The sequence below is a fragment of the Salminus brasiliensis genome, chromosome 1 (assembly GCF_030463535.1).
Source record: "Salminus brasiliensis chromosome 1, fSalBra1.hap2, whole genome shotgun sequence".
Taxonomy (NCBI): domain Eukaryota; kingdom Metazoa; phylum Chordata; class Actinopteri; order Characiformes; family Bryconidae; genus Salminus; species Salminus brasiliensis.
This window is the reverse complement of record NC_132878.1, coordinates 2,301,826-2,323,636: the sequence shown is the minus strand read 5'-3', so window position 1 is coordinate 2,323,636 and position 21,811 is coordinate 2,301,826. Positions and strand designations below refer to the sequence as shown.

The 21,811-nt window shown below is 40.0% G+C and overlaps 1 protein-coding gene across 2 annotated transcripts in view; it reads left to right on the top strand.

Moving 5' to 3' along the window:
• The first annotated feature begins 6,057 nt into the window (after positions 1-6,057).
• tnfsf13 (TNF superfamily member 13) overlaps positions 6,058-21,811 on the top strand; it is a 32,670-nt gene continuing 16,916 nt past the window's right edge. Inside the window, exons 1-5 of one of the 2 annotated variants that reach the window (XM_072692689.1) lie at positions 6,058-6,406; positions 8,515-8,593; positions 15,939-15,986; positions 16,112-16,230; positions 17,140-17,278. In XM_072692689.1, coding sequence (XP_072548790.1) covers positions 6,224-6,406; positions 8,515-8,593; positions 15,939-15,986; positions 16,112-16,230; positions 17,140-17,278 — 568 coding nt within the window. In that variant the 5' untranslated portion in view covers positions 6,058-6,223. Of the gene's footprint in view, positions 6,407-8,514; positions 8,594-15,935; positions 15,987-16,111; positions 16,231-17,139; positions 17,279-21,811 lie in introns of both variants that reach the window. The other variant, XM_072692688.1, reaches the window with a different exon arrangement.

Genomic DNA, 21,811 nt, shown 5'->3' with positions numbered 1-21,811 from the left:
CTTTGTTTTTTTTTAACTGCAGTGAAACGTCCCGACTGAGCCCCACATTTACATTCCAATAAAGCTTATTGATCACACGCCTCTGAAGTCTGACTTTCTGCAGCTTTACAGAACGTCTAGACAACGACTCCTCATATTTTCCTCCATGAAGCTCATGTTGATGCTCAGTAGAGCTCAGAGACGCTCCTTTAATAGAGCTGATATTACTGAAATGCTTCATTTTCAATGGGCAGATCTGCAGCTGAAACAGGAGCCTAGTGCAGCCCAACATTTTTAACATTAACATTTTAATAGATCATTCTCCTCATTATGACTTTTAGAGAAATGGGGTTTTGGGGAGGAGGAGGGGGGGTAGTGCACTATAGACCCCTGTGGCGCGGCCTAAGCTTTCAGTCTTTGTTTTCCTTCCATTACTTTTACTTTTCTACTTGAAGTCGTTCTGTAACCAGTACTTTTACACTTTTACTGGAGTAAAAAGCTTCAGTTGATACTTCAGCTTCTATAGAAGTCTTTTAAACCCTCGTATCTCCACTCACTTCTACCTGAGGAATTAGTGTGAATACTTTTGACACCTTTGTCAACTACTTCACCTTTGCCTACAGAAGTGAAGTAGTTCTACTTCCTTATGATACATCTCTGCTATTTGGAGGCAATATAAAAGGTTTTCCACCAATCTGAAGAACCTTTACCCAGGCACAGAACCATGTAAGCATCCAGATGGTTCGAATTTGACTTGTTGGAGTCTAGTATACAACCCTGCCTTGACTAAATACACTTGAACCCTTGTTTAAAGTGTCTACACTTCTGAATTTGTGGATCATGCCCATAATAGGAATTCCACGAGGGGGAAGAACACTGGGCTTTGTTTACCTACTGTACTTCAGAAGGCATTTGCTCTTAAATTCAGCTTATGAAGATTTTGGCAATTCTGGTGTTCCCCAAGTGTTTTCTTATCCATAATCTGTTTAGTTTACAATGACGGGGGGATGCATCCTTATAAGAGCAGAGCTGCAAACAATCAAGGGCATCTCGACTCTTTGTGGGAACTTTTTTTAGGAAAATTCTTAGGAAGCCACACTACCACATGTTTGTGAAAAGCCCTTCTTAAGTGCATTAAGCTGCTTTGTACCCATTACTTTGAGTTGAACCAGAGCTTGCCTAGTCCCTGTGGAGAAAGATGTGCTGCCAATAGAATAGGACTCAGGATCTGAAGCAGATCAACATCATGACCCTATCGGCTCCATGCTGCCTAATGCCAGGCGTGGGCTAGTAGAGGGGTTTGCTTCCAGCATTGAGGAGCTGTGGAGCAGTGGAAGAGCCGTGTTCTCTGGAATGATGGTGGTGGAGCTCCATCCAGTACTTTTGGAATGAGTTGAGATCACTGAATGCAATCAAATCCTCACAGCAATGCTCCTCCAAAATCTAGGAGAAAGTCTTTTTCTCTGGACAGTAGAGACAGTTACTCCAACAGAAGCAGAATCAGCTCTTTTTAATAACCTTGATTTCAGAAGAAACAATGAATGAGCACTTGTCCCAATACTTTTGTCAATAAAGTGTTTTGGTGAATGAGGCCTGCTGTTTTTGAAGGCCGTAACTGTCTCCCTCATAAATATTACAAATGATGCATTTTGTTCTGTGTGAATTATAAAGACACATCCCAGACTAGTTACGGCCTGGTTCGGGGAGATGGAGGTAATCTAACTTAACTCACACACCTAAAGAAATGTCTTTAATCATCATTTATGAAAATGGAATTTATAGAAATATAATTTTCCTGTCAGAAAGAAGAAGATGGGACACCCTCTGCACTGACAGCTGGTATTTCCCCTCTTGGCTGAAATATCTTCAGTGAGATGTTCTACAGTCTCTGCCGTCAGCTGGGAGAAGGTGTTTCCCACTCCTCCATGCAGGAATCTTTCAGCTGTGTGATGGTTCAGCTTTATCTTTTACACAGACAATCTCTCATCTTCCTCAAGCAGCTTCCTCTGATACAGTGAAGACGTCCTAGTGAATTCTATGATGGAGCGCTCTCCAGACCCTACTGCAGAGATGCAGCTCCAAACCAGGACATCTCCACCTCCATGCTTCACAGCTGGTTCTTATGCTCAGACACGCCAAACATGTTCTCTGTTTGCAAATATTTAATTTCTAGATTCATCTGTCCAAAGCACACTGTTTCAGATGCCCTGGTCTTGGTCTAGATGTTCTCTGGAGAACTTTAGTCTTGCTTAGATTTTTTTTTTTTCAGCAATGGTCTCCTTCCTCACCACCCATGGAAATCAGATTGTTGGGTCTCTTTCTGATGGTAGATGCTGTACTTTGACTTCAGCTGTGTTCAAGATCCATCTGCTACCTTGACGACCTTTTAGGACTGTTGGAGGCTTCTTTACTCATCTTGAGGTTCTGCTGTTGGTCTGATCTTGCTAGGACGGTCTGATCTGCCCATGTTGGTCAGCTGTTCCACTTGTAGATGATTTAGTGGACGGTGGAACAGCAGCTGATCTCTGAGTTCTGAGATCTTTTTAACCTCCTTCCATCTGCAGACTCTTCTACAACATCTCCACACTTTCAGAAGGTCTCAGAGAGCTCTCTGGATCTGGCCATGGTGATCTTCTTCACCCCTCACTCACTTCAACCATCAAGATCAGACCAGACTAAATGTCTGAGCTTTAAATCAGACACTAAGACTCCTCCAGAAGAATCCTCTCCAACCATGTTCTGATCATCTGCAGCTGATGTTCTGCTCCTTAGTCTGATTCTACCGATTAGTCTGATTAGTCCGATCTTTCCAAGGGACTGCTGTATTATCTGCCTTAGACACATGGATGCCAGCCGAAATTCCAGACCAAGCCATCGAGCCGGCGGGGCTCTCCCTGCACCACACGGACAGAACAAAGGACCTCTCCGGGAAAGGCAAAGGAGGTGGGGTATGTTTTTGGATCAATGCTTGGTGTGATGGGAGGAATGTACACTTCCTTCTTTTTGCTCAGGGGTTGTTCTCTACACTGTGTTTATAACCCCGCAGGCTCACACAGACCTGGCACTCGCATTAACAAGCAGGAAGCCGTCCGCCCAAAGGCTGTGTTCATTGTTGTTGGGGAAAGTAGCACAGGAAGTGCATAGTGGATGCTGTGCCCACAATGCTTCCTTTGGCACATTTAGGGCATATATATTTTATAAACTTATATATTTTTGTATATATATTTTTAATATATTTGTATTCACCCACACAGGTGCACTTCAGAAGCTTACAGTTACTGACTGCAGTCCATCTAACAGCCCAAGTTATACACTGTCATAAGTTTTGTCATAATGTGAAGATCACCCACCAGGTAGAAGTGAGTGGAGATACGAGGGTTTAAAAGACTTCTATAGAAGCTGAAGAATCAACTGAAGCTTTTTACTCCAGTAAAAGTGTAAAAGTACTGGTTTCAGAACGACTTCAAGTAGAAAAGTAAAAGTAATGGAAGGAAAACAAAGGCTGAAAGCTTAGGCCGCGCCACAGGGGTCTATAGTGCACTACACCCCCCCTCCCCAAAAACCCATTTCTCTAAAAGTCATAATGAGGAGAATGATCTATTAAAATGTTGATGTTAAAAATGTTGGGCTGCACTAGGCTCCTGTTTCAGCTGCAGATCTGCCCATTGAAAATGAAGCATTTCAGTAATATCAGCTCTATTAAAGGAGCGTCTCTGTGCTCTACTGAGCATTAACATGAGCTTCATGGAGGAAAATATGAGGAGTCGTTGTCTAGAAGTTCTGTAAAGCTGCAGAAAGTCAGACTTCAGAGGCGTGTGATCAATAAGCTTTATTGGAATGTAAATGTGGGGTTCAGTCGGGACGTTTCACTGCAGCTCTCTTGAGTCTCTGCCACGAACACAGTCTTCATACTAGACTACAGACGTCTGCTGTGAGCTCGCTGGAGAGTGACGGGACGTGTGCAGGTGTGATGATCTCTTATAAACCAATAGGGAGTCAGAATGGAGTCTGTTTATACTTCTCATCCAACCACGATCAGACTCACACTTTCCTGGATGGAGAAATTTATCTGGAGAGGGTTTTTTATTGATGACGAGCTGGAATGAAAACAGAGGGAAATGAAATAGGACTTCATCACTGGACACCGCTGTGGACCAAAGGAGCAGGTTCAGTGGCAGGCCTTGTCACAGAGCTGCTCTTATGTTTAATCAGAGTTTAATCTGCACTATTTACACTTTACAGTACATCCTATACACCTGCACTCCTGCACACTACTGACCTACCTTACTTTAATACCAGTATACACCCTCATTTACTCAGAATTAGCATCTGTCTGCTTCATTCCTTATTATTCATAACTGCACTGCCTTTCATCTCCGGTTAGTTTCAAGTGCATATTTTTTACATTTATTCTATTTATTGTTATTATTGTATTTTTATCACTGTGCTGTATTGTGCAGTTGCTACTGGCTGCTAAATTTCCTTCAGGTTTAATAAAGTATCTATTTATCTAAGATATGCTTTTCAGCACATTGAGGATATCATCCGTACTTCAAAGGACAGCCAGATTTTCAGAACGTTAGTAAATAAAGCAAATTATTTATACATAAATGTCATAAAAAACTTTATGTGTTTTTCTTGGTTTTTAGGTTGTTTTATTTACCAACGGCCTAAAAAAAAAGCATGTGCTGCTGCGAGCGTTGGTCGCCTTGCTGCACGGTTTAGCAGGATGACCTGCTCCTGAACGTGGATACCAAGCTGAAGCTGACCGTAACACACCTCCAGTCGTATGGGGAACCTCTCAAGCAGCCTCAAGGCTCCAAACGCTACAATTTTCGGCGTTGAACCATGGAGTTGAGGCTCCTCAAGTACCCCCAGTCCCTGGTGAAACACTGGACTGGACTGAATCATGAACCGATACAAGAAAACCAAACACATGAACAAAAATCGAGGCCGAAGTCCTTATTTCGCTCCGGGGGAGGGCGCAATACCGAGGGGCAGACAATATGTATGTATGTGTGTGTATGTATATATATATATATATATATATTATTAATCCCAACTAGAATGACGCCACAAGCCTGTCACTGTCAGACTGACTCAGCTGTGTACATATTGGAGTTGAATCATCTCAGAGTGAGTTTGGTCTGTCGTCGCTGGCTAATGGGTAGCTATTAGTCCCTGCAAGCTTAGCAGTCCTGTTCCCTGAGAATTGCTCATATTTTGGACACAGTGTTTAAAACTGCAGGAGGGAGAGCTTCATGTGTCGAGCTTATAAAACACGGGTCGGTGAGGTCAGAGTGGTTCTCTTGCCACATTTGGTTCAGTGAATATATGGCAGATGACTATTCCTGTTTATATATTTTTTAAATATTTAAAATGTCTGCATGTGTCTGTTTTTCAGAGTTTCTATGAGTTGCCAGATTATTAGGTACACTCACTTTGTCCCTTTTATCAGGTAAATCTGCTATACAGGTGCATCCACCTTGCACATAGAGCTAGATACTACATCATGTTTTTGTAATTGGAGAACAGTCCACCATCCAAGTAACATCAGGGGGCAGTGGCGGCTATTTTTTACAGTGGTGGGGAATTGAACCACTCGTCGGTTGCCATGACTACAGCACAAATATAGCCATTTCATTACAATACAAATCCACCAGTGATCCCGCACACCATGTACAGTTTGCTAAGGGATGGCAATTAGTGGAGAATCTGATTCAACACAATTTTCATTGGGGACTATTTGTCCCTATACACCCTGCATGTATCCCTCCACCATGCGTGACCCTGAACCAAAAACAGTCCGTGTCTCATCATTCACTGCTACAAATGTAAGCAATGTAATGTTTTCAGTGTGTATATGTGTGTATGTGTGTGTTTGTGTGTGTGTGTGCATTCACCCTCAGATCATCTCTCCCATCCTGTCTAACGGGAAGCCTCATCAGGCCTCTTTGGGCTGGAAGCGTGTTTTCGTGTTTAGCCTTCGTGGTGACTCAGCGCGTCATAATTCCTCCCCCGTGCCTGCCTTCCCGATCATGTTACGAAAGTGAAAGTGGAGGAGGGTGGAAAGGGGGAACCTGGCATTTCTTAGAAGCTCTGTAATTCCACTGTGCAACTCCAGCCCTCCACTTTTGCTTTAGCCTCAGAGGTTCACGCTGCAGCTCGCCTGGAGTTCCTCGTACATAAATACAGCCTCATCATCATCGCTGCTTACACCATCACCATTCTCTTCGCCCTTCGGATGGAGAAGTGCTACGCCGTTCTCGCGGCTCTGGCCTGCACGTGCCTGGTGCTGACCCCCCTGGTCATGCAGTGGCGTCACATCCGCTTGCTGAGGGTCGAGCTGATGGATCTGCAGGGCAACGTCAGAGCCCTGCAGAAGGGGCAGGAGGGGCTCTGCTGCCCCTTAGGCACATGCTGCGGGGTAGGTGAGTGCATAGCTGGACATCTGTCTGTCTGCCTGTCTGTCTGTTTAATAATACACAGCAAACCCCCCAGGCTTCCACACTCTAACGTAACAAGGGTTCTACTGTGTATACAGTGCTGCAAATGGGTTGTTTGACTTGTATCAATAGTGGAACCCTTGTTGGTGCTTGTATAGGATCATCTGTAGAGTTTTTAGATGAAGATAAACACTGATTGTCCTGGTAAAGGAAAGGTGAAGCTACATCTTAGCCAGCAGGTGAACAGTCAGTTCTGTGATGTTCTAGACAATGACTTGGTCAGAACATCTCTAAAAACAATCAGGTAGGTCTTGTGGAGAGTTCCCAGTATGCAGTGGTCAGTACCTTCCAAAGATGACCCAAGCACGGACAACCTGTGACTCATTAATGGTCATGGAGGTCCCACCTCACAACTTACAGGCCTGCTGTTAAAGGACACCTTCAGAGGCCTTGTGGAGTCCATGCCTTGGACACGTCAGAGCTGTACTGGAGGCACAATGTGGACCTATTAGGTGGTTTTAATGTTATGGCTGATTGATGTGCCTTCTGGCTGTGCTTCATTTAAAGAGTGCAGTCCCTCTTGCCTCTACTGTTCAGAGAAGGAGGTTTTCTACTAGATTCTGGAGGAGCACTGATGTGAGGATTTGATTGCATTCAGCAACAAACATATTAATGAGGTCAGGATGCTGGATAGATGACCACCAACCCACCTCATCATCCCAAAAGTACTGGATGGAGCTCCACCACCATCATTCCAGAGAACACAGCTCTTCCACTGCTCCACAGCTCCTCAATGCTGTACTGTAAATGGAGGGGCTTGGTACTAGAGGGGCTTTATACCCCTCTATTGGCATGGAGCCAATAGGGTCATGATGTTTCTACAGTAGAAGCTCCAGATCCCATCAGAACAGATAAAGCAACTGAACATGAATCTAGTAAAAAGGAGAAACAAGAGCTTCTCATTCTGAAGAAAGAAAGTAGTGAGATCTTGCCGGTGAGCTAGTCTGAAGAACAGAGCTCGGTTCCTCCAGGGTTCTCCTGGACGCCCCTAGGGACTGTGGGAGTTAGCTGGATATTGGGAAGCATTAAGAATGTTTCTGTCATACTGTAAAGTGAAGCTCATACTGTAAGAAGTGGTCCAGTCCAATACAGTGCAGTAACTCATCCAGTGTAAACAGACAGCGAGTCTGCAGTGCTCTAACTCCTTTACTCACCCCCTTCTGTGTTTTAATGGCTTAAAATGTCAGGCTTTAGCTAACAGGCTTATACACACACACACACACACACACACACATTCATTATTTCACTGACATAAACAAAAGAGTTATGAAATAACTGAAGTTTGGCAGGAGGAACCTGCCTGAAGCTTTGTCTCCTCTCAGTCTAATGCCACAGAAGTTTCCATTTCTACCTTCTTCCTGCAACCCTGTCAGCTGTCATACACTATATGTCCAAAAGTTTGTGGACAACCCCTTCTATTGAAAGTTGCACCCACTGCTGACACAAACACACATAGCTTGTCTAGTCCCTGTAGAGAAGAAGTACTGCCAATAGAATAGGACTAAGGATCTGGAGCAGATCAACATCATGACCCTATTATTGGCATGGCTAGAGGGGTATAAAGCCCCCCAGCATTGAGCTGTGGAGCAGTGGAAGAGCTGTGTTCTCTAGGATGATGGATGGTGGAGCTCCATCCAGTACTTTTGAATGGGATGAATTCGGGAGTTATGGATGATGAGGTGGCAACACCCTGACCTCACTAACTACCACTCATGTAGCTGAATGCAATCAAATTCCCATAGCAATGTTCATAGCAATGCAACTCTTTAAATACCCTTGACAATGAATGAGCAAGTGTCCTAATTCTTTTGTCAAAATCTCTCAGTTCTGGCCCTACCTATCAGAAGGGGGTCTGGCCTCAAGAGCTCAGAGCAGAAGCCTCCTAAACTCCAGCTCTCAGAGTGCTCTGAATTCCCTCCCTTTTACAATATCATCATGTATTCTCCACACACACTACAGCAAGCTCTCTGAATTACATTAAAAAAGAATAAATCTGTCTCTGTACGTCCTCCGGTCTCTGTATGTGCAGGTGTGGGGGACTCCAGCAACTCAGATCAGCCGAGAAAAGAGGGAAGTCTCAGGGCCGAAAAACAGACGGAAAAGACAGAGTGAGTCACTTCCTCTCAAAACACTGTCTTTTAAAAATAGACCTACTTTTATTACTTTCAACATCCCTTACGTTAGAAGAAAAGATACTTTAATGAAGTAAACACACAAATCTCTCTTCAAACTGTACTATAGTGAAAGGATGGTACTGTATCCCAATCTAACTCAATTAAAGAGCTGAAACTGTACTATAGTGAAAGTATGGTACTGTATCCCAATCTAACTCAATTAAAGAGCTGAAACTGTACTATAGTGAAAGTATGGTACTGTATCCCAATCTAGCTCAATTAAAGAGCTGAAACTGTACTATAGTGAAAGTATGGTACTGTATCTCAATCTAGCTCAATTAAAGAGCTGAAACTGTACTATAGTGAAAGTATGGTACTGTATCCCAATCTAACTCAATTAAAGAGCTGAAACTGTACTATAGTGAAAGTATGGTACTGTATCCCAATCTAGCTCAATTAAAGAGCTGAAACTGTACTATAGTGAAAGTATGGTACTGTATCCCAATCTAGCTCAATTAAAGAGCTGAAACTGTACTATAGTGAAAGTATGGTACTGTATCTCAATCTGACTCAATTAAAGAGCTGAAACTGTACTATAGTGAAAGTATGGCACTGTATCCCAATCTAACTCAATTAAAGAGCTGAAACTGTACTATAGTGAAAGTATGGTACTGTATCCCAATCTAACTCAATTAAAGAACTGAAACTGTACTATAGTGAAAGTATGGTACTGTACCCCAATCTAACTCAATTAAAGAGCTGAAACTGTACTATAGTGAAAGTATGGTACTGTATCCCAATCTAACTCAATTAAAGAACTGAAACTGTACTATAGTGAAAGCATGGTACTGTATCCCAATCTAACTCAATTAAAAGAGCAGAAACTGTACTATAGTGAAAGTATGGTACTGTATCCCAATCTAACTCAATTAAAGAGCTGAAACTGTACTATAGTGAAAGTATGGTACTGTATTCTAATCTAACTCAATTAAAGAGCTGAAACTGTACTATAGTGAAAGTATGGTACTGTATCCCAATCTAACTCAATTAAAAGAGCTGAAACTGTACTATAGTGAAAGTATAGTACTGTATCCCAATCTAACTCAATTAAAAGTGCTAAAACTGTACTATAGTGAAAGTATGGTACTGTATCCCAATCTAACTCAATTAAAAGAGCTGAAACTGTACTATAGTGAAAGTATGGTACTGTATCTCAATCTAACTCAATTAAAGAGCTGAAACTGTACTATAGTGAAAGTATGGTACTGTATCCCAATCTAACTCAATTAAAAGAGCTGAAACTGTACTATAGTGAAAGTATGGTACTGTATCTCAATCTAACTCAATTAAAGAGCTGAAACTGTACTATAGTGAAAGTATGGTACTGTATCCCAATCTAACTCAATTAAAAGAGCTGAAACTGTACTATAGTGAAAGTATGGTACTGTATCCCAATCTAACTCAATTAAAAGAGCTGAAACTGTACTATAGTGAAAGTATGGTACTGTATCCCAATCTAACTCAATTAAAGAGCTGAAACTGTACTATAGTGAAAGTATGGTACTGTCTCACAATCTAACTCAATTAAAGAGCTGAAACTGTACTATAGTGAAAGTATGGTACTGTATACCAATCTAACTCAATTAAAGAGCTGAAACTGTACTATAGTGAAAGTATGGTACTGTATCTCAATCTAACTCAATTAAAGAGCTGAAACTGTACTATAGTGAAAGTATGGTACTGTATCCCAATCTAACTCAATTAAAGAGCTGAAACTGTACTATAGTGAAAGTATGGTACTGTATCCCAATCTAACTCAATTAAAAGAGCTGAAACTGTACTATAGTGAAAGTATAGTACTGTATCCCAATCTAACTCAATTAAAAGTGCTAAAACTGTACTATAGTGAAAGTATGGTACTGTATCCCAATCTAACTCAATTAAAAGAGCTGAAACTGTACTATAGTGAAAGTATGGTACTGTATCTCAATCTAACTCAATTAAAGAGCTGAAACTGTACTATAGTGAAAGTATGGTACTGTATCCCAATCTAACTCAATTAAAAGAGCTGAAACTGTACTATAGTGAAAGTATGGTACTGTATCTCAATCTAACTCAATTAAAGAGCTGAAACTGTACTATAGTGAAAGTATGGTACTGTATCCCAATCTAACTCAATTAAAAGAGCTGAAACTGTACTATAGTGAAAGTATGGTACTGTATCCCAATCTAACTCAATTAAAAGAGCTGAAACTGTACTATAGTGAAAGTATGGTACTGTATCCCAATCTAACTCAATTAAAGAGCTGAAACTGTACTATAGTGAAAGTATGGTACTGTCTCACAATCTAACTCAATTAAAGAGCTGAAACTGTACTATAGTGAAAGTATGGTACTGTATACCAATCTAACTCAATTAAAGAGCTGAAACTGTACTATAGTGAAAGTATGGTACTGTATCTCAATCTAACTCAATTAAAGAGCTGAAACTGTACTATAGTGAAAGTATGGTACTGTATCCCAATCTAACTCAATTAAAGAGCTGAAACTGTACTATAGTGAAAGTATGGTACTGTATCCCAATCTAACTTAATTAAAAGAGCTGAAACTGTACTATAGTGAAAGTATGGTACTGTATCTCAATCTAACTCAATTAAAGAGCTGAAACTGTACTATAGTGAAAGTATGGTACTGTATCCCAATCTAACTCAATTAAAAGAGCTGAAACTGTACTATAGTGAAAGTATGGTACTGTATCCCAATCTAACTTAATTAAAAGAGCCAAAAAACTGTACTATAGTGAAAGTATGGTACTGTATCCCAATCTAACTCAATTAAAGAGCTGAAACTGTACTATAGTGAAAGTATGGTACTGTATACCAATCTGACTCAATTAAAGAGCTGAAACTGTACTATAGTGAAAGTATGGTACTGTATCCCAATCTAACTCAATTAAAGAGCTGAAACTGTACTATAGTGAAAGTATGGTACTGTATCCTAATCTAACTCAATTAAAAGAGCCAAAAAACTGTACTATAGTGAAAGTATGGTACTGTATCTCAATCTAGCTCAATTAAAGAGCTGAAACTGTACTATAGTGAAAGTATGGTACTGTATCTCAATCTGACTCAATTAAAGAGCTGAAACTGTACTATAGTGAAAGTATGGTACTGTATCCCAATCTAACTCAATTAAAGAGCTGAAACTGTACTATAGTGAAAGTATGGTACTGTATCCCAATCTAGCTCAATTAAAGAGCTGAAACTGTACTATAGTGAAAGTATGGTACTGTATCCCAATCTAGCTCAATTAAAGAGCTGAAACTGTACTATAGTGAAAGTATGGTACTGTATCTCAATCTGACTCAATTAAAGAGCTGAAACTGTACTATAGTGAAAGTATGGTACTGTATCCCAATCTAACTCAATTAAAGAGCTGAAACTGTACTATAGTGAAAGTATGGTACTGTATCCCAATCTAACTCAATTAAAGAACTGAAACTGTACTATAGTGAAAGTATGGTACTGTACCCCAATCTAACTCAATTAAAGAGCTGAAACTGTACTATAGTGAAAGTATGGTACTGTATCCCAATCTAACTCAATTAAAGAACTGAAACTGTACTATAGTGAAAGCATGGTACTGTATCCCAATCTAACTCAATTAAAAGAGCAGAAACTGTACTATAGTGAAAGTATGGTACTGTATCCCAATCTAACTCAATTAAAGAGCTGAAACTGTACTATAGTGAAAGTATGGTACTGTATTCTAATCTAACTCAATTAAAGAGCTGAAACTGTACTATAGTGAAAGTATGGTACTGTATCCCAATCTAACTCAATTAAAAGAGCTGAAACTGTACTATAGTGAAAGTATAGTACTGTATCCCAATCTAACTCAATTAAAAGTGCTAAAACTGTACTATAGTGAAAGTATGGTACTGTATCCCAATCTAACTCAATTAAAAGAGCTGAAACTGTACTATAGTGAAAGTATGGTACTGTATCTCAATCTAACTCAATTAAAGAGCTGAAACTGTACTATAGTGAAAGTATGGTACTGTATCCCAATCTAACTCAATTAAAAGAGCTGAAACTGTACTATAGTGAAAGTATGGTACTGTATCTCAATCTAACTCAATTAAAGAGCTGAAACTGTACTATAGTGAAAGTATGGTACTGTATCCCAATCTAACTCAATTAAAAGAGCTGAAACTGTACTATAGTGAAAGTATGGTACTGTATCCCAATCTAACTCAATTAAAAGAGCTGAAACTGTACTATAGTGAAAGTATGGTACTGTCTCACAATCTAACTCAATTAAAGAGCTGAAACTGTACTATAGTGAAAGTATGGTACTGTATACCAATCTGACTCAATTAAAGAGCTGAAACTGTACTATAGTGAAAGTATGGTACTGTATCTCAATCTAACTCAATTAAAGAGCTGAAACTGTACTATAGTGAAAGTATGGTACTGTATCCCAATCTAACTCAATTAAAAGAGCTGAAACTGTACTATAGTGAAAGTATGGTACTGTATCTCAATCTAACTCAATTAAAGAGCTGAAACTGTACTATAGTGAAAGTATGGTACTGTATCCCAATCTAACTCAATTAAAAGAGCTGAAACTGTACTATAGTGAAAGTATGGTACTGTATCCCAATCTAACTCAATTAAAAGAGCTGAAACTGTACTATAGTGAAAGTATGGTACTGTCTCACAATCTAACTCAATTAAAGAGCTGAAACTGTACTATAGTGAAAGTATGGTACTGTATACCAATCTGACTCAATTAAAGAGCTGAAACTGTACTATAGTGAAAGTATGGTACTGTATCTCAATCTAACTCAATTAAAGAGCTGAAACTGTACTATAGTGAAAGTATGGTACTGTATCCCAATCTAACTCAATTAAAGAGCTGAAACTGTACTATAGTGAAAGTATGGTACTGTATCCCAATCTAACTTAATTAAAAGAGCTGAAACTGTACTATAGTGAAAGTATGGTACTGTACCCCAATCTAACTCAATTAAAGAGCTGAAACTGTACTATAGTGAAAGTATGGTACTGTATCCCAATCTAACTCAATTAAAAGAGCTGAAACTGTACTATAGTGAAAGTATGGTACTGTATCCCAATCTAACTTAATTAAAAGAGCCAAAGAACTGTACTATAGTGAAAGTATGGTACTGTATCCCAATCTAACTCAATTAAAGAGCTGAAACTGTACTATAGTGAAAGTATGGTACTGTATCCCAATCTAGCTCAATTAAAGAGCTGAAACTGTACTATAGTGAAAGTATGGTACTGTATCTCAATCTAGCTCAATTAAAGAGCTGAAACTGTACTATAGTGAAAGTATGGTACTGTATCTCAATCTGACTCAATTAAAGAGCTGAAACTGTACTATAGTGAAAGTATGGTACTGTATCCCAATCTAACTCAATTAAAGAGCTGAAACTGTACTATAGTGAAAGTATGGTACTGTATCCCAATCTAGCTCAATTAAAGAGCTGAAACTGTACTATAGTGAAAGTATGGTACTGTATCCCAATCTAGCTCAATTAAAGAGCTGAAACTGTACTATAGTGAAAGTATGGTACTGTATCTCAATCTGACTCAATTAAAGAGCTGAAACTGTACTATAGTGAAAGTATGGCACTGTATCCCAATCTAACTCAATTAAAGAGCTGAAACTGTACTATAGTGAAAGTATGGTACTGTATCCCAATCTAACTCAATTAAAGAACTGAAACTGTACTATAGTGAAAGTATGGTACTGTACCCCAATCTAACTCAATTAAAGAGCTGAAACTGTACTATAGTGAAAGTATGGTACTGTATCCCAATCTAACTCAATTAAAGAACTGAAACTGTACTATAGTGAAAGCATGGTACTGTATCCCAATCTAACTCAATTAAAAGAGCAGAAACTGTACTATAGTGAAAGTATGGTACTGTATCCCAATCTAACTCAATTAAAGAGCTGAAACTGTACTATAGTGAAAGTATGGTACTGTATTCTAATCTAACTCAATTAAAGAGCTGAAACTGTACTATAGTGAAAGTATGGTACTGTATCCCAATCTAACTCAATTAAAAGAGCTGAAACTGTACTATAGTGAAAGTATAGTACTGTATCCCAATCTAACTCAATTAAAAGTGCTAAAACTGTACTATAGTGAAAGTATGGTACTGTATCCCAATCTAACTCAATTAAAAGAGCTGAAACTGTACTATAGTGAAAGTATGGTACTGTATCTCAATCTAACTCAATTAAAGAGCTGAAACTGTACTATAGTGAAAGTATGGTACTGTATCCCAATCTAACTCAATTAAAAGAGCTGAAACTGTACTATAGTGAAAGTATGGTACTGTATCTCAATCTAACTCAATTAAAGAGCTGAAACTGTACTATAGTGAAAGTATGGTACTGTATCCCAATCTAACTCAATTAAAAGAGCTGAAACTGTACTATAGTGAAAGTATGGTACTGTATCCCAATCTAACTCAATTAAAAGAGCTGAAACTGTACTATAGTGAAAGTATGGTACTGTATCCCAATCTAACTCAATTAAAGAGCTGAAACTGTACTATAGTGAAAGTATGGTACTGTCTCACAATCTAACTCAATTAAAGAGCTGAAACTGTACTATAGTGAAAGTATGGTACTGTATACCAATCTGACTCAATTAAAGAGCTGAAACTGTACTATAGTGAAAGTATGGTACTGTATCTCAATCTAACTCAATTAAAGAGCTGAAACTGTACTATAGTGAAAGTATGGTACTGTATCCCAATCTAACTCAATTAAAGAGCTGAAACTGTACTATAGTGAAAGTATGGTACTGTATCCCAATCTAACTTAATTAAAAGAGCTGAAACTGTACTATAGTGAAAGTATGGTACTGTACCCCAATCTAACTCAATTAAAGAGCTGAAACTGTACTATAGTGAAAGTATGGTACTGTATCCCAATCTAACTCAATTAAAAGAGCTGAAACTGTACTATAGTGAAAGTATGGTACTGTATCCCAATCTAACTCAATTAAAGAGCTGAAACTGTACTATAGTGAAAGTATGGTACTGTATACCAATCTGACTCAATTAAAGAGCTGAAACTGTACTATAGTGAAAGTATGGTACTGTATCCCAATCTAACTCAATTAAAGAGCTGAAACTGTACTATAGTGAAAGTATGGTACTGTATCCTAATCTAACTCAATTAAAAGAGCCAAAAAACTGTACTACTCACTATTTGTCATATAACAGACACACACATACTGACTTTGCATTTGCATTATTGTGTAATTAGGGTGTGTTTTGTTCCTCAGCAGAGCAGCGCTCCTTACTGCATCTGATCCCTGCCTTCAAACACTCTTACGGTAGGAGCTGCTCCTCTTCTCTAAAAGCTACACAGTCAGTTGGGATACTTTTTAGGTCATTTTAGATGAATTAATCTGTACAGTATGTCTGTAAATACTCTCTGTGTTGTGCCATGTCTCCTCAGCTGAGCGGGATTTGACGATTCTGACCTGGGCACTTGGGCGGAGCCAAGGGGTGGGACTACAGGTGTCCGGGGAAACCATCACCGTGGTTACAGAGGGCACCTACTTTATTTACAGTCAAGTCAGTGCCTGCTTACTAACCAGTAGTGGTGTACCTCAGATTCACTTCATCATAGAGCTGTTTTTCAAAGTACACTGAATACGTAATGTGAGGAGGTACGGTCATGTGACAAAATCAGGAGACCCCATTAAAGCCTAAAACTTACTGAGAGACGGAGGTGACCTAACTAAACTCACACACCTGAAGAAACGTCTTTAATCATCATTTATTAAATAGAATTTAATAAATGATTTATTATTTATTACTCCTTCTGTGTAGAATTAGACCCAGCTTCAGATGATCAGAACATGGTTGGAGAGGATTCTTCTGGAGGAGTCTTAGTGTCTTATTTAAACCTCAGACGTTTAGTCTGGTCTGATCTTGAGAGTTGAAGTGAGGGGTGAAGAAGATCACCATGACCAGATCCAGAGAGCTCTCTGAGGTCTTCAGAAAGAAGGGTGGAGATGCAGAGGAGTCTGGGAAGGGGGTTTAAAAAGATCACAGTCGTTCCACTGTCCACTAAACCATTTACAAGAAGAACAGCTGACCAACATGACCAGATCAGACTGTCCCAGCAAGATCAGCCCAAGATGAGTAAAGAAGACTCCAACAGTCATGGTAGTAGATAGATCTCACCACAGCTGATGTGAAAGTACCACCAGAAAGAGGCCCAACTGAATTTGTGAGGTGAGCAAGGAGAAGACCCTTACCATCAAAAAAAGAAACAATCAGGGTTAGACTACAGTTCTCCAGAGAACACTTAGACCAAGACCAGGACTTCTGGGACAGTGAGCTTTAGAGTCTTTAGTTCATGGGGTGTCCTTTTTTTCTCACATGAGCGGATTTACACCAGAGTGCCGTACAGACAATATACTCCTCACAGGTTGAGCAGATGAGGGTGTAAAAATGCCACTCCTGTACTTCCTGCAGGTGCTGTACAAGGACAACACCTGGGTGATGGGCCACGTGATCACCAAGCGGCTGAATGGGGCGGAGTCAAAACTGATGAAATGTCTGAAGAGCATGCCCAGCAATCTTAGCGACCCGGTCAACACATGCTACACAGCAGGTGACTCTTCCTGAAACTCACATGTGCTGCACTCCGACTGCAGCGAGCGAGGTCACATGGGCTTTTCCTATTGATTAGACTCATTCAAATTTAGAGTTGATCAGTTCTGTTTTTGGAGCAGACTGCCATGAGCAGCTGCTGTGATGTCATCAGCATATGTCTGAGCACTTATGGTCTATTGTGATGTCATAACTGCATGCTGTCCCCTTTGATCTATAGTCATGAAATCAGTGCAAACACTCTATTAGCCATTAGGACAAGACAAGACACCGATCCTCACCATTAGTGTTGGACACAGATGGAGTCTGGCCTCCTCCTTTAACCCACCTGTGCAGTAAACACACACACACACACACACACACACACACACTACAGTAACTCTACAGTAACCCTCCTACAGTAACTCTCCTACAGTAACTCTACAGTAACCCTCCTACAGTAACTCTCTTACATTAACCCTCCTACAGTAACTCTACAGTAACCCTCCTACAGTAACTCTCTTACATTAACCCTCCTACAGTAACTCTACAGTAACCCTCCTACAGTAACTCTACAGTAACTCTCCTACAGTAACTCTCTTACATTAACTCTCCTACAGTAACTCTACAGTAACTCTACAGTAACCCTCCTACAGTAACTCTACAGTAACTCTCCTACAGTAACTCTACAGTAACTCTCCTACAGTAACTCTCCTACAGTGACTCTACAGTAACTCTACAGTAACCCTCCTACAGTAACTCTACAGTAACTCTCCTACAGTAACCCTCCTACAGTAACTCTCTTACAGTAACTCTCCTACAGTAACTCTACAGTAACTCTCCTACAGTAACTCTCCTACAGTGACTCTACAGTAACTCTACAGTAACCCTCCTACAGTAACTCTACAGTAACTCTACAGTAACTCTCCTACAGTAACTCTACAGTAACTCTCCTACAGTAACCCTCCTACAGTAACTCTCTTACATTAACTCTCCTACAGTAACTCTCCAGTAACTCTCTTACAGTAACTCTACAGTAACTCTCCTACAGTAACTCTCCTACAGTAACTCTACAGTAACCGTCCTACAGTAACTCTACAGTAACCCTCCTACAGTAACTCTCTTACATTAACCCTCCTACAGTAACTCTACAGTAACCCTCCTACAGTAACTCTCCTACAGTAACTCTACAGTAACCCTCCTACAGTAACTCTCTTACATTAACCCTCCTACAGTAACTCTACAGTAACTCTCCTACAGTAACTCTACAGTAACTCTACAGTAACCCTCCTACAGTAACTCTACAGTAACTCTCTTACAGTAACTCTACAGTAACTCTCCTACAGTAACTCTCCTACAGTGACTCTACAGGAACTCTACAGTAACCCTCCTACAGTAACTCTACAGTAACTCTCCTACAGTAACTCTACAGTAACTCTCCTACAGTAACTCTCCTACAGTAACTCTACAGTAACCCTCCTACAGTAACTCTACAGTAAACCTCCTACAGTAACTCTCCTACAGTAACTCTACAGTAACTCTCTTACAGTAACTCTACAGTAACTCTCCTACAGTAACTCTCCTACAGTAACTCTACAGTAACTCTCCTACAGTAACTCTACAGTAACCGTCCTACAGTAACTCTACACTAACCCTCCTACAGTAACTCTTTTACATTAACCCTCCTACAGTAACTCTACAGTAACCCTCCTACAGTAACTCTCCTACAGTAACTCTACAGTAACCCTCCTACAGTAACTCTACAGTAACCCTCCTACAGTAACTCTCACACAGTAACTCTACAGTAACCCTCCTACAGTAACTCTCTTACATTAACCCTCCTACAGTAACTCTACAGTAACTCTCCTACAGTAACTCTACAGTAACTCTCTTACAGTAACTCTACAGTAACTCTACAGTAACCCTCCTACAGTAACTCTACAGTAACTCTCTTACAGTAACTCTACAGTAACTCTCCTACAGTAACTCTCCTACAGTGACTCTACAGGAACTCTACAGTAACCCTCCTACAGTAACTCTACAGTAACTCTCCTACAGTAACTCTACAGTAACTCTCCTACAGTAACCCTCCTACAGTAACTCTACAGTAACTCTCCTACAGTAACCCTCCTACAGTAACTCTCTTACATTAACTCTCCTACAGTAACTCTACAGTAACCCTCCTACAGTAACTTTCTTACATTAACTCTCCTACAGTAACTCTACAGTAACTCTCCTACAGTAACTCTACAGTAACGCTCCTACAGTAACTCTACAGTAACTCTACAGTAACTCTCCTACAGTAACTCTACAGTAACCCTCCTACAGTAACTCTCTTACATTAACTCTACAGTAACGCTCCTACAGTAACTCTACAGTAACTCTCCTACAGTGACTCTACAGTAACTCTACAGTAACCCTCCTACAGTAACTCTACAGTAACTCTCCTACAGTGACCCTCCTACAGTAACTCTCTTACATTAACTCTCCTACAGTAACTCTCCAGTAACTCTCTTACAGTAACTCTACAGTAACTCTCCTACAGTAACTCTCCTACAGTAACTCTACAGTAACCCTCCTACAGTAACTTTCTTACATTAACTCTCCTACAGTAACTCTACAGTAACTCTCCTACAGTAACTCTACAGTAACGCTCCTACAGTAACTCTACAGTAACTCTCTTACAGTAACACTCCTACAGTAACTCTACAGTAACTCTACAATAACCCTCCTACAGTAACTCTACAGTAACCCTCCTACAGTAACTCTACAGTAAACCTCCTACAGTAACTCTCCTACAGTAACTCTACAGTAACTCTCTTACAGTAACTCTACAGTAACTCTCCTACAGTAACTCTCCTACAGTAACTCTACAGTAACTCTCCTACAGTAACTCTACAGTAACCGTCCTACAGTAACTCTACACTAACCCTCCTACAGTAACTCTTTTACATTAACCCTCCTACAGTAACTCTACAGTAACCCTCCTACAGTAACTCTCCTACAGTAACTCTACAGTAACCCTCCTACAGTAACTCTACAGTAACCCTCCTACAGTAACTCTCACACAGTAACTCTACAGTAACCCTCCTACAGTAACTCTCTTACATTAACCCTCCTACAGTAACTCTACAGTAACTCTCCTACAGTAACTCTACAGTAACTCTCTTACAGTAACTCTACAGTAACTCTACAGTAACCCTCCTACAGTAACTCTACAGTAACTCTCTTACAGTAACTCTACAGTAACTCTCCTACAGTAACTCTCCTACAGTGACTCTACAGGAACTCTACAGTAACCCTCCTACAGTAACTCTACAGTAACTCTCCTACAGTAACTCTACAGTAACTCTCCTACAGTAACCCTCCTACAGTAACTCTACAGTAACTCTCCTACAGTAACCCTCCTACAGTAACTCTCTTACATTAACTCTCCTACAGTAACTCTACAGTAACCCTCCTACAGTAACTTTCTTACATTAACTCTCCTACAGTAACTCTACAGTAACTCTCCTACAGTAACTCTACAGTAACGCTCCTACAGTAACTCTACAGTAACTCTACAGTAACTCTCCTACAGTAACTCTACAGTAACCCTCCTACAGTAACTCTCTTACATTAACTCTACAGTAACGCTCCTACAGTAACTCTACAGTAACTCTCCTACAGTGACTCTACAGTAACTCTACAGTAACCCTCCTACAGTAACTCTACAGTAACTCTCCTACAGTGACCCTCCTACAGTAACTCTCTTACATTAACTCTCCTACAGTAACTCTCCAGTAACTCTCTTACAGTAACTCTACAGTAACTCTCCTACAGTAACTCTCCTACAGTAACTCTACAGTAACCCTCCTACAGTAACTTTCTTACATTAACTCTCCTACAGTAACTCTACAGTAACTCTCCTACAGTAACTCTACAGTAACGCTCCTACAGTAACTCTACAGTAACTCTCTTACAGTAACACTCCTACAGTAACTCTACAGTAACTCTACAGTAAATCTCCTACAGTAACTCTACAGTAACTCTCCTACAGTAACTCTCCTACAGTAACACTCCAACAGAAACTCTACAGTAACTCTCTTATAGTAACACTCCAACAGTAACTCTACCGTAACTCTCCTACAGTAACTCTACAGTAACTCTCCTACAGTAACACTCCTACAGTAACCCTACAGCAATGCTCCTACAGTAACTCTACAGTAACTCTACAGTAACCCTCCTACAGTAACTCTCTTACAGTAACTCTACAGTAACACTCCTACAGTAACTCTACCGTAACTCTCTTACACTAACTCTACAGTAACTCTCTTACAGTGACTCTACAGTAACTCTCCTACAGTAACACTCCTACAGTAACTCTACCATAACTCTCCTACAGTAACTCTACAGTAACTCTCTTACATTAACTCTCCTACAGTAACTCTACAGTAACTCTACAGTAACCCTCCTACAGTAACTCTACAGTAACTCTCCTACAGTAACTCTACAGTAACTCTCTTACATTAACTCTCCTACAGTGACTCTACAGTAACTCTACAGTAACCCTCCT